We start from the raw sequence: 14,034 nt of genomic DNA, 5'->3' as shown, positions 1-14,034 counted from the left end.
TATGCATTGGGGTATTATACAGAAGTACTCTGGCTATTTCACTGGAAGCCTGGCAGTCCTCCCCCCTCCGCCCCCTGCTTACTATGCGATCTGTAATTCTAGTTCATGACTCTTTAGACTTTTCATCATTCAACACTTTTTTCTTGTGTTTCAAGTTACTCTTATCCAACATCGTTTCTCTTATCCAACATCTCTATTTGCCCCTCTACATGAATATCCAACCATCTATGTGTAGTAAATGTTATTTCCCCTCACATATGCATGGAGAATCTTAGGGGGAAACAAAAAAGTAAGTAGAAAACGTAGGAATCTCATCAGGCCTCAGTGTCTGTTTTGTTTTTGTTTTTTAGGGTAAAAGTATTAAGTCCTTATTTGCTACAGTTGTTTTGACTTTCATGGACTCCCTTTACTATTTATTGTATTACATATTTACTATTTATTTACTAGTTATTGGTGAAACATTGTAATTGACCTGTCCTTCACTGTTGATTTTGTTGTTGGTGGTGGTGCCTAGAGCATAGAGAAGTAGCCACCTATTTCCAAGTTCCTGCATATTTTCCTTCATTTGTGCCTTTCCAACTCATCCCCTCATTCTGCTAACAAGCCTCTGAAGCCAGCTCTTGCCTGTCTTCAGTCCATTTCCACCCAGCACCTGAGTTCACATACACCTTCACTCGTGTTATTCCCCTACTAAAAACCTTTGGTGACATGTAGGATAAATCAAATCCTCTGCATAGCCAAGGATCCCTTTGCTGGACCCCCAGGCTGCTTCTGTAGCTTTCCCCTGTGCTCCTCTTCAGCTGGGTTGGAGGACAGTTGATGAGGCTGACCCAGCTCCTCCAAGGTATGTTCCTTCTCTTTTGTGTGCCTTCTCGGCTTGGGGGATAACTCTGGCCCTGGTTGCTCTGACATGGCCTGTGTATCCTTTTTTTTTTTTTTTTTTTTTTTTAAAGATTTTTTATTTATTTATCAGAGAGAGAGAGGGGGAGAGAGCGAGCACAGGCAGACAGAATGGCAGGCAGAGGCAGAGGGAGAAGCAGGCTCCCCGCCGAGCAAGGAGCCTGATGTGGGACTTGATCCCAGGACGCTGGGATCATGACCTGAGCAGAAGGCAGCTGCTTAACCAACTGAGCCACCCAGGCGTCCCTGGCCTGTGTATCCTTAAGGCCTTAGGTTAAATGTCCCTTTCCCAAGGAAGCCTGACTTCCAGGGCTAGGTAAGATCTTTCTCTTTCTTAACCCCCTATAGCACCTTGAATGTTGAAATTTCCTCAGAGACTGGCAGCCGAATTAGCCACAGTCAAGTCTTCTTGACAACAATTGAACTCAGTCATGTCTTCTTGACAATTGAACATCGTTGAAGTTGAACGCTTTTGTATTTGGGCATACATCTTCTGATGTCTTTATTACTCCCTCTTTTTCTCCTAGGTAGCTGACTTTTTGCAGGACTCTGTATAATTGTAATTAATAGATTATTTGTAATTTTTTTTTTTTTAACTTCTTCTTTCTCTTGTTAGACAGTAAGCCCTTTGTGGGTGGGAGGCCCAGCTCAGGGCCTAGCCCATGGTAAGTATTCGATAAATAATGCCCAGTGCTCCTGGCACAAGTTCTAAAGCATAGTAAGCGCTCACTCAATGTTTATTGAACTGAATGTAGGCTCTGTGTCTTTCTGTGATAGAAGTTGACTTGTTTGGCCTTCTGTCCCATTTTCTCTGCTGATTTTGCCATTCCTGGACTAGAGAAGCTGTCTGCTTTCTATTATGTATTTGCTACCACATCTCATTTTATATTTTTGTTCCCTTAATTACATACTAAATGTTTGAATACGTCTCTGTTTTAGAGAGGTATCTAGATATTTTTCCTTCTTGACAAGAATGGAGCATTCTTGCAGACGTGAGACCCCCCATATGTAAATATTGTTTTATCACTTAAAGAATGTAAAGAAAAACATTCGTGCCATCTGAAGTTTTCCCTCACAATTTTAATTAACTCCCTTGAGCCCAGTGTGGGTTACTAAGAATAAGGGCCAAAATCTTCACGTCCCAGTCAAGGAACTTCTTGAAACAGACTGGTTGTCTGGGCATCTTGCCTTGATTCTTGCTCCAAAAAGATGCTGTGTATAGTAGAGCGGGAGGAGGTGGGACCTTGGGTCTGTACTGTGTGGTGCCAAGGTGATGGAAGAGTGGAATCACGACAAAAAAGTGTCGGGTAGACAATTAAAAGTCATTTTGCTATTTAGGGGTGGGGGAATGGTAATGATTTCCCCCCCGCCCCCTTCCAAATTTCAGTCTGGAGAATATGGTTGTAGACAAGAGCCTATCAGTTGTAGCTATAGTTACTTTGTAGTGAACCCTAAGCAGATAACTTCTGTTGTGCTGTATAAGGATCATGTGGGGGGAGAGCACAATGCCCGTGTGAGTGGGGGTGGGGAAGACGACTTACTCACATTTGGCTCGTTGCTTTTGGAGGACTTTTTACTTTATAGTACTTTATAAAAATTGCAGTGATGATTGAATTACAGTTGATTATTACTGCTTGCTTTACTTGAAAAAGATGATCCATTAGTTAAAAGTTGAGTTTCGAAATACTCCCACAAGAGTGATAACTTTAAAAAGTATATTCTGTGTCCAACAGGAATTAATATTTACTTTTTGTTTCAGGCATCTTCTTTCATTTCTAGTTTTCTGTGTTTTGCCTTTTAATTCTTTGCCAGAAAAGTTCTTTTCGAGTACTAATTCATAATATTTGAATCAGATATTCAAAATCTGTTTCATTCGAGAAACTGCCCCAGGTGAAGAGGCATTATCAGTGGCTTTTCTACCTAGTTATTTCTTCCTGGTATAAAGAGTTTTTCTGGCTGAATCTTTGAACAAATTGAACGGAGAGAGATAATTTGGCCCAGAGGACCAACACAGGGCTCTAAAAAAATATGAAGGAAACACCAAATGGTGAACAGTCTGCCTTCTTGAACATAGAATTGGGATGGGGTGGAAAATGATTATTCTGGTTTTACACTCTATCGGTGCCTGGGTAACACTAAGCATGTATCTCGTTTATAAATAAAATTTAGTCATCGCTAGCACTTCACACCCATTATGATGGCTACTTTAAAAAAAAAATATAACGTAACAAGTGTTGGTGAGGCTGTGGAGAAATTAGAAGCCTTATGCACTGTCAGTGGGAAGGCACAATAGCTCAGCTCCTGTGGAAAAGGTGTGGCAGTTTCTGGAAAAATTAAAAACAGAATTACCATTGAGCCAGTGGGAGGCAAAATTATTTCTCCCTACCCAAATGATACTTGTGTACTCCAAGTATGTGGGTTTTACCATACCCAGCAAGTCTCCAGTTCTCTGCAGAGACCGAATATCCTAAAGCTTAACTTAATTTTGGCACTACCTCAAGTTAATGAAGACGTTTCAGAGCAAGGGCTCGCTTATAAATTGGGGGTTTCATATCTTGGGTTTGATGGTTTTCTAGAACAGCTCTCCTAAAACTCGGGAAGACTGTTTACTTCTGCCAATTTATGATGGATTTTCTAATGGAAATAAATGAACAGCCAGATGAAGAGATACCTAAGGCAAGGTATAGGGGAAGGGGCTTGGAGCTTCCATGTCCTCTCTGGACATGCTACCCTCCTAGTGCCTCCACGTTTTCACTACCCTGGAAGCTCTCTGATACTTGCAGTATTTTATAGAATCTTCATTGTATAGGAATGGTTGATTGACTCATTGGCCATTGGTGATTGAACTCAATCTCCAGCACCTTCCCCCATCTGGGAGGGGTGTCGGGGAGTGGGGCTAAAAGTTCCAATCTCCTAGTCGCACATTTCCCTGGGCAACCAGCCCCCATGCCGAGGCTGTCCTGAAGCTCCCAGCTCTGTTATCTCATTAGTATATAAAATGACGTTTACTTTGGAGATTCCAAGAGTATTAGGAGCTTTGTTCCAGGAAACAGAGTCAGAGACCAAATGGGTTATTTCTTATCATGTCACACCCAGTAATTCCACTTCTGGCTATATCCCTACAAGAACTGACAGGTGAGAGATTTGAGAGATTTGTACACCTATGCTAACAAGAGCATTGCTTAGAATAGCCAAGAGGTAGAAGCAACCCAGGTGTCCATGGACAAGTGAGTGGATAAGCAAAATGCAATGCATACGCACCAAGGAATATTTCTCAGCCTTAAAAAGGAAGGAAATTCTGACACATGATACAACATGGATGAAAATGGAGGATATCATAATAAGTGAAACAAGCAAGTTACAAAAAGGAAAACACAGCATGATTCCACTTATAAGGGTTACCTAGGAGTAACCCACGTCATAGAGACAGAAAGTAGAAGGGAAGCGTGTCCGGGGCTGGGCAGGAAGGGAAAGGGGCGTGGTTTCATAGGTACAGAGTTTTAGTCTTACAAGATGAAGGGTTCTGGGGTTTGGATTCCTGTTAACGTGAGCGTACGCAACACAGCCGTACTGTGCAGTTAAAATGGTTAAGACAGTACATTGTACGTTATGTGTCTTCTGTCGCAATTAAACACTCACCCCTGTTTCTCCCCACAGTAAAACATGAGAAAAGGTGTAAAAGAGGTTTGTTTTACCAGGTCCGGGCTCCGGGCTCACCTGCCTTATCTCCTGGTGTCTTTCAGGCCCGGCGCTGCTCTGACCATGCAGGCGTTCTCCGAAGAGGAACGGAAGCAGTGGTTGGAAGCTCTGGGTGGAAAAGAAGCTGTAAGAACCCTCACTGGCGGAATTGTAGTCCACTTCCTTCAACTTTGACTTGTATTCCTTTTTATGGGATTTTTGCTTTATGGTATTCGGAAAAAAAAGTTCCCCGCTGACGCTGGTGTTTTGAGTCCTCTTGAAAGTGTTCTGCGTTCCAGTCGTTTGGCTGAAGGTTGCAGCCGCCCACGGAGGACCTGTGTGTCCCTAGATTTTACTTTTGATTTTTCTTGACTTTGCCACTCAGATTTGCTGTGCTTGAGGGAGTCGTGAAAATGCTCTTTTTTTTTTTTTTTTTTTTTTTTCCCCTTTCTTACCTGACAGTTCTTTGGGTGATGAATTCAATAAATTCTTGCGGTTCATTTTGATCTCAGTGGAGACACAACAGTAAATATGGAGCAATGAGCGACTGCTGTAGTTATTTTGCTTGATTTAACAGTTTCTGGTTCAGGCTCATTGTTTAGGGTATGCAGGAAAAGGTAGCCTTAGTGAACGCACCTCGTGCGATTGGTGTGAAGAATAAATTAAAGGTCGTGGTAGAGATCCAGAGGCACACGAACTCAGTCTGTTTGCAACTTCATTCAAGCACAGCTTTCGTTTCAGTGGCCCCTTTTGTTTCAGAGGCCTTTGGGAATTGAGAATTTGGTAGATTACCTATTGAACTGGAGACTTAGAATAATTATAGAAAACACCATAGAACCAATTTAAATAAACTCTGCTGAAAGTATTATGACTCTAAGTAAACTGCCGTGCAGGTAATGAGGTGGGCTTAACTGGAAAGCATTCGTCATCTTAGCAGGGTTTAAAGAAAGGGAAAGAGTGCCTTGCAATGTGAAAGAGGGGTCATATATAGGAGAAGGAGAGGTGTCAGAATAGAGTTGTGAAACTGGCAAAAGATAATGTTATCTGATGGTCACAGACATGTTGGTTGAAGTATAGGGTATGGGGGCCAGGGAGCTGGGCCACAGTGTGTGTGGCAGTCCAGGTTCAGTGTTTGAAAAATGAAAACCCAAAGTATATGTGTTAAAAATACATGCTATAAAGGAGAATATATCATGCTTGAGAAAACAAAAATGTAGTAATCCAATTTGCCTGTAATTATATTTGACCTACATTTAGCCTCCATAGTTTTATTTGTCTTGTCCTTGAGGTTTTTAGCTAGGAATCAGGAGTATTTACAGCATTTCTGGTTACTGAGATCCCCAACACATTATACTGATCCTCTCTAGAAAAGGCAATGCAGTGACTAGGACTTATCTCCCCAGAGATTCAAGAAGTGCTTTGGAAAGTGACTTTGGGTAGCATAAAGATCACATGACTAAGTCTTTGAGAAATAAATCTGTTGTCAAAGGCAGTGTAACCTTGAAGACATATATAACCTCTCTTTTAGAGCAAAGAAACAAGTAATTAATTTGAGATACACAGACAAAGGCAAATCTGCAGAAAGAAAATATTTAGCTATATATTTATGTGAGGACACTTAAGGTTGCTTTTTTTTTTTCCCCCCCAGGTGTTACATATGCCTTGCAAATAATGGGTCAGTGCTCAAGTTCTTAGAGGCAGCCTGGAATTAGCACCTAGCTATTTCAGATATAGTCATTTAAATTACGAGCAAGAGTCATCTCTTAAGGAAATACCAGATTTTAGTAACAGTGGTGAAAAAAATGAGCTTCATCTTATGGCTTAGAATGCAGCAGTTCCTTTGTCATTCTGTACCTATAAACGTGAGCATTTGAAATTTACATAAACTTCCAGTGAGTTCCTAAAGAGTCATAGCTCCTTCATCTTAACTTTTGCTACTGTAAGAGACGAAGTTGACTCAGAGATGCCCTTTATTGTTACTTATCTTAGTATTTGAGCACATTAGTATACAATTAACCAGTATTGATGTGGGTTTTTTTTTTTTTTTGCATAGTCCTAGGTATGCTTACTTGAAGACTTTACATTAATGTGTTAAAAATACTGTTTTCCTTTTTTCTCTTTTACTAGCTGTTACACAGTTTTAATAGAGCCATCATCCCAAGACCAGAAGGAAGTAAGTGTTAATTCATGAAAAGGACCATTTGTTCCCCCTTTTCATGAGTTCGTTCTTTTTCATTACTGATGTCAGACTGTTGCTGAGTGCTCTGTACCCTCTAAGCTAGTCCTCCAAATAATATATGGATTCTCTTTGACCTACCGGGGACTGACCCAGATTTGCCTGGACTGCTGTAATCCTCATTAGTCTTTTCCTCTTTTCCATCTCTGACTTTTTTTTTCTTCTCTTCCTCTACAAAACCCAAAATGCTTCCTCCACAACCTACTTTGTTATTTATTCTCATAGCTGTAAATATACATGTAGCAGTTTCAGGGATGCACCTTCCAGCTTCCTAAATTATAAGCTCCCTTGGAGCTGTTCATCAGGTCCCCTGTTTGCAACCCCCTCACCCTGACCCTTGATATTTTTTTATCCTTTAAGTGTGAGTATGGACTATATAAGTAGCAAATCACTGCACTTTAGAAAATAACAGCAATCAAACAAATTCAGATATTCTAGGACATTGATCTTCACATGTGTTGTATGAGCTTGAGGAACATACAGCCTCGCTCTCTGATATTGATTTTTACAGGGATGAAACAAAAATATTATCAGAGTTGTTGGATTCTTTGTAAATTTACTTTGGATATTTTTGGAGAAATTAAGGCTGTGTTTATCACATGTGTACAGTTTGGAAACTTTATGTTCTCTAACACACTATTTCAAAATTACCATGGTATATGTTTCATTTGAGCCAGTGCTTGAGTAAAAGACATCTCGAGCCTACCATTGAAAATTGTCGGTTGTAAACCTACTTGAAGTGCTTTCTTACCCTCTTCTCTTCCTCCCTCCCTGTCTTTCTCCTCTTCTTCTTCCCTCCTCCCATTCCTTATCTCCTTCCCCCCTTCCTTTCTGATATTTTTTTTTTTAATAGAGAAATAATAACATGCACTTTTTTGAAAAATAGTTTTGCTAAACATTTCATAAGATGTTGTGAAGAGTGGATCCTTCAACAGTAAACCACTGCTCAGTTGTTCTCCTTAAAGTACTCTTCAACCTTAGCATTTAAACCTGCACAGTTTATATTCATGGATTGTTTGTGCTATTGCCTCTGAGAGATAAGCGTTAATATTAGTGTTCCCTCGTTCTAAATAGACTCATGTATTCATTCACCTCTCTGATTTCATTTTTGAAACAAGAAACATCTTTTATTAGGATACTCCAGTGTGCCAGACTAATCACAGGCAAGCATCTATATTAGAAAAAAAAAAGAGGAAATTTTAAAAATAAATTTTTCTGCTACATGCATCATTTGTTTTAAATTCATTGTGAAAATAATAAAATACTAAACACTTAGAACATGGCATGAAATGTGAAATTCTTTTTCAAGCTCATGGCCCAAATAATACCTTCTTTTCCTCCAAATAATAATCTTAGAAGTGCTGAAAAAATTTTTTTAAAGATTTTATTTATTTGAGGGAGAGAGAGCATGACCCTGGGTGGGGAGGGGCAGAGGGAGAAGCAGGTTCCCTCATAGGGCTCCACCTTAGGACCCTGAGGTCTTGACCTAAGCTGAAGGTAGCCACTTCACTAACCGAGCCACTTAGGTACCCCTAAAAATCTTTTTCTTTAGGTGTAAGAAAAAAAAAAAAGTTTTGTGTTATTTTTCTGTCAAGTATTTTACTTCACTTATATATAACTTAAAAAAAAAAATCCTGAGGTGGTGGTAGAACTGTGGCAAAATGTATCTTAACCACCTTTAGATAGATTCCCCCTAAAGATTTGTATATGTGCTGCGGAAGCAAGCACCCCCCTAAAGATTTGTACCACATTCTTTCCACTGCTTAAAATAAGTTATATTTATTAATATAAAAATTATTTTATATTATAAATTTACAAATTATTGGTAATAGATGTCCTAGTATTCCAGTAAGTGCTTCTCTAAATATATGAAATTCTCATTTACATTATTTAAACAGGGAACACACAGCCTTTAGCTTTTTTAAATAGTGAAATAAAAATTAAATTGGATTTAAATAATTTTTTCTATTTTTGTAAAGAAGAGAAACGTAAATAATTCATTGTGCCCTTAATATTTTATAACTGTATTTCTTTTAGGTGCACAGTTGGATAAGATGGGATTGACAATTCTCAGAAAATGTATCAGTGCAGTTGAAACACGAGGTAACATGATTGAATCATTTTATTCATGAAAGGCTATAGGTATGTAAAATCTAAGAATCATTTAAAATGCCTGTTGCATGGTTGAGTGTAGCATGGAATACATCAATGCAAAATGTACATTCTGGTCGTCAGAAATTGAGCTGTCCTTTTATCATGACAGGGTGGGATTTTCCTTTCTGTTTACTTTTATATTTCTACCTCCCCCCACCCCCATGGAGACTTGAAGTCAGAGCTGAAATGAGCAGCATTTGAAGAATCAGCAGTGCTGGACAGCCAATCTGAATCGCTTTTTGTTCACTATTAAGTTAGTCTCACCTTCCACTGCCTTGTTGGCCTCCTAAAAAGTCTGTTTCATCCAAGTGTCCTTTACATGAAAAAGAATTCACGACTTTGTAGAAATTGGTGACTTTCGATAAATGTACTGTTGTGTACCTGCCACAACACAGAAGTAACAATCATAGAAGACTTCTAGCGTTCCTCCCCTCCCCTATTCCTTTGTGCCCCTTTGTAGACAATCCCCACTCCTTGCTTGGCCCTTGGCAACCACTGACTGCTTTCTGTCACTTTAGTTCTTCCTTTTTAAAATTTGTATTTCATATATAATATAAATATAAATTTATAAATTTACATTTCCTATAAATGGAATCGTAATGTATAGTCTTTTGTCTATAGCATAATGCTTTTGAGTCTTATCTCTTTGGGTGTATCCCTAGCTCCTTTCTTTTTATTGCTAGGCTTGATTTCATTACATGGATCTACCATAATGTGTTCACTCATTTGCCCATTGATAAATACTTGGATTCTTTCCATTTTAAATTTAAGGAACACTATTCCCTCCCCTTACCAGAAACTTTTTCTTTGTAGTTCCTCAAAAAACAGGGCCCTTGCACTTTGCAGGCATGGTAGCAGACCTCGAAGGAATGGAATATTGAACATTACAAAATAGGCTCCTTCGGGAGGTCGAGTTTCTCTTTGTTTAGAGACCTAGTGAAGTATGGATAAATGGATATTTAATTCACTCTCACATATTGCATATCCCAGTCCTGGCTTGGCTGACTCTGTGGGTTGAGGCATTGCCTTTATACTTTCTTTCAAAACAAGGTCTTTGTGGTGAAGCCAGGTGCCTGCCATGTCTGAAATGAGAGTGTCAGAGGACAGAAGAAGACCAGCCGCTTTATGATTTGGGGATTTGCCCATCGATAGTAAAAGCCCAAGCCACAGATTGCCTTTTCTCCTGTGTTCTCCTAGAGTGGCAATTTGGGCTGGAACAGATTTTCCTTCATTTCAGCGTGCCCTCAAGTTGAGCTGACAGATTTCTTCATTTTTCTAGTGCTTCACACATTTCCAAAATTTAGATAAAAATAGTGTGATTTTCATATCTCTCATTTCATCATTCATGGTTCTCTTTCCCCTGAGCTCCTGAAGTGAAGCACCTTAATTGTATCACTTGTGTGCTTATTATTTTGATAAATTATGTTCCTTCCCCAAAGGATATGTTTTATATATACTGGCTTCTGCCTGAACTGATTAAAATCTACCTTGAATGCTTTCTGATTGGTAGATGTGGCTTTATGGAGTGTAGATATGGCTTTATGGAGTGTTAGATACGTCGAATGGAATATATACATACTAGAATCTGTACTGAATATGTTTTTATTGTAAATTTATGATTATTGGATTTTTTAGCAGAAGAATGAGTCTACACAATTTTTTTTTTAAAGATTTTATTTATTTGAGAGAGAGAGTGTGGAGGGCAGGCAGAGGGACAGACAGACTCCCCATTGAGCAGGGAGCCCAGCTCAGGGCTCAATCCCAGGACCCTGAGATCATTACCTCAGCCGAAGGCAGACACTTAGCTGGCTGAGCCACCCAGGCACCCCAAGTTTACACAATTTAATTTAGATTTTCTCACTTAAAAATAACAAAGAGCGTATGTTTTTCTTTTTCAAATCTTTTGTTCTTAAAGGTCTTCCATTACTGAATGGAGTCTTTTGCTTTTAATGGAATATTAGACTAATAACAATGTTAGAACAATCAATGGTCAGATTATATTATTAAAAATGATGAGAAGCATTGTAGAATCTCTGAGGCTTTTATCCTAAAATTTAAGTTCCTTAAAGGAATATTGCTCTTAATGATTTCCTCCAAATCAGTTATCATGGCTGTCATTTTTTTTTTTTTAATTTTTTTATTTTTTATAAACATATATTTTTATCCCCAGGGGTACAGGTCTGTGAATCACCAGGTTTACACACTTCACAGCACTCACCAAATCACATGCCCTCCCCAATGTCCATAATCCCAACCCCTTCTCCCAAACCCCCTCCCCCCGGCAACCCTCAGTTTGTTTTGTGAGATTAAGAGTCACTTATGGTTTGTCTCCCTCCCAATCCCATCTTGTTTCATTTATTCTTCTTCTACCCACTTAAGCCTCCATGTTGCATCACCACTTCCTCATATCAGGGAGATCATATGATAGTTGTCTTTCTCTGCTTGACTTATTTCGCTAAGCATGATACGCTCTAGTTCCATCCATGTTGTTGCAAATGGCAAGATTTCATTTCTTTTGATGGCTGCATAGTATTCCATTGTGTATATATACCACATCTTCTTGATCCATTCATCTGTTGATGGACATCGAGGTTCTTTCCATAGTTTGGCTATTGTGGACATTGCTGCTATAAACATTCGGGTGCATGTGCCCCTTTGGATCACTACATTTGTATCTTTAGGGTAAATACCCAATAGTGCAATTGCTGGGTCATAGGGCAGTTCTATTTTCAACATTTTGAGGAACCTCCATGCTGTTTTCCAGAGTGGCTGCACCAGCTTGCATTCCCACCAACAGTGTAGGAGGGTTCCCCTTTCTCCGCATCCTCGCCAGCATCTGTCATTTCCTGACTTGTTGATTTTAGCCATTCTGACTGGTGTGAGGTGATATCTCATTGTGGTTTTGATTTGTATTTCCCTGATGCCGAGTGATATGGAGCACTTTTTCATGTGTCTGTTCGCCATCTGGATGTCTTCTTTGCAGAAATGTCTGTTCATGTCCTCTGCCCATTTCTTGATTGGATTATTTGTTATTTGGGTGTTGAGTTTGCTAAGTTCTTTATAGATTCTGGACACTAGTCCTTTATCTGATATGTCGTTTGCAAATATCTTCTCCCATTCTGTCAGTTGTCTTTTGATTTTGTTAACTGTTTCCTTTGCTGTGCAAAAGCTTTTGATCTTGATGAAATCCCAGTAGTTCATTTTTTCCCTTGCTTCCCTTGCCTTTTGCGTTGTTCCTAGGAAGATGTTGCTGCGGCAGAGGTCGAAGAGGTTGCTGCCCGTGTTCTCCTCAAGGATTTTGATGGATTCCTTTCGTACATTGAGGTCCTTCATCCATTTTGAGTCTATTTTTGTGTGTGGTGTAAGGGAATGGTCCAATTTCATTTTTCTGCATGTGGCTGTCCAATTTTCCCAGCACCATTTATTGAAAAGGCTGTCTTTTTTCCATTGGACATTCTTTCCTGCTTTGTCGAAGATTAGTTGACCATAGATTTGAGGGTCTATTTCTGGGCTCTCTATTCTGTTCCATTGATCTATGTGTCTGTTTTTGTGCCAGTACCATGCTGTCTTGATGATGACAGCTTTGTAATAGAGCCTGAAGTCCGGAATTGTGATGCCACCAACGTTGGCTTTCTTTTTCAATATCCCTTTGGCTATTCGAGGTCTTTTCTGGTTCCATATAAATTTTAGCATTATTTGTTCCATTTCTTTGAAAAAGATGGATGGTACTTTGATAGGAATTGCATTAAATGTGTAGATTGCTTTAGGTAGCATAGACATTTTCACAATATTTATTCTTCCAATCCAGGAGCATGGAACATTTTTCCATTTCTTTGTGTCTTCCTCAATTTCTTTCATGAGTACTTTATAGTTTTCTGAGTATAGATTCTGTGTCTCTTTGGTTAGGTTTATTCCTAGGTATCTTATGGTTTTGGATGCAATTGTAAATGGGATTGACTCCTTAATATCTCTTTCTTCTGTCTTGCTGTTGGTGTAGAGAAATGCAACTGATTTCTGTGCATTGATTTTATATCCTGACACTTTACTGAATTCCTGTACAAGTTCTAGCAGTTTTGGAGTGGAGTCTTTTGGGTTTTCCACATATAGTATCATATCATCTGCGAAGAGTGATAATTTGACTTCTTCTTTGCCGATTTGGATGCCTTTAATTTCCTTTTGTTGTCTGATTGCTGAGGCTAGGACCTCTAGTACGATGTTGAATAGCAGTGGTGATAATGGACATCCCTGCCGTGTTCCTGACCTTAGCGGAAAAGCTTTCAGTTTTTCTCCATTGAGAATGATATTTGCGGTGGGTTTTTCATAGATGGCTTTGATGATATTGAGGTATGTGCCCTCTATCCCTACACTTTGAAGAGTTTTGATCAGGAAGGGATGTTGTACTTTGTCAAATGCTTTTTCAGCATCTATTGAGAGTATCATATGGTTCTTGTTCTTTCTTTTATTGATGTGTTGTATCACATTGACTGATTTGCGGATGTTGAACCAACCTTGCAGCCCTGGAATAAATCCCACTTGGTCGTGGTGAATAATCTTTTTAATGTACTGTTGAATCCTATTGGCTAGTATTTTGTTGAGTATTTTCGCATCTGTGTTCATCAAGGATATCGGTCTATAGCTCTCTTTTTTGGTGGGATCCTTGTCTGGTTTTGGGATCAAGGTGATGCTGGCTTCATAAAATGAGTTTGGAAGTTTTCCTTCCATTTCTATTTTTTGGAACAGTTTCAGGAGAATAGGAATTAGTTCTTCTTTAAATGTTTGGTAGAATTCCCCCGGGAAGCCGTCTGGCCCTGGGCTTTTGTTTGTTTGGAGATTTTTAATGACTGTTTCAATCTCCTTACTGGTTATGGGTCTGTTCAGGCTTTCTATTTCTTCCTGGTTCAGTTGTGGTAGTTTATATGTTTCTAGGAATGCATCCATTTCTTCCAGATTGTCAAATTTATTGCCGTAGAGTTGCTCATAGTATGTTCTTATAATAGTTTGTATTTCTTTGGTGTTAGTTGTGATCTCTCCTCTTTCATTCATGATTTTATTTATTTGGGTCCTTT

General features: G+C 39.2%; 1 protein-coding gene across 2 annotated transcripts in view; it reads left to right on the top strand.

The window, feature by feature from the left end:
• ARHGAP10 (Rho GTPase activating protein 10) overlaps positions 1–14,034 on the top strand; it is a 318,466-nt gene that overhangs the window by 155,418 nt on the left and 149,014 nt on the right. For both annotated transcript variants that reach the window (XM_059175791.1, XM_059175783.1), the window contains exons 11-13: positions 4,644–4,725; positions 6,706–6,751; positions 8,852–8,917. In XM_059175791.1, the coding sequence (XP_059031774.1) occupies positions 4,644–4,725; positions 6,706–6,751; positions 8,852–8,917 (194 nt within the window). The remainder of the gene's footprint in view (positions 1–4,643; positions 4,726–6,705; positions 6,752–8,851; positions 8,918–14,034) is intronic.

Source organism: Mustela lutreola, chromosome 1 (genome assembly GCF_030435805.1).
Source record: "Mustela lutreola isolate mMusLut2 chromosome 1, mMusLut2.pri, whole genome shotgun sequence".
NCBI classification, from domain to species: Eukaryota; Metazoa; Chordata; class Mammalia; order Carnivora; family Mustelidae; genus Mustela; species Mustela lutreola.
Note: the sequence above shows the minus strand (reverse complement) of the source record. Positions and strands in the feature narration are given on the sequence as shown.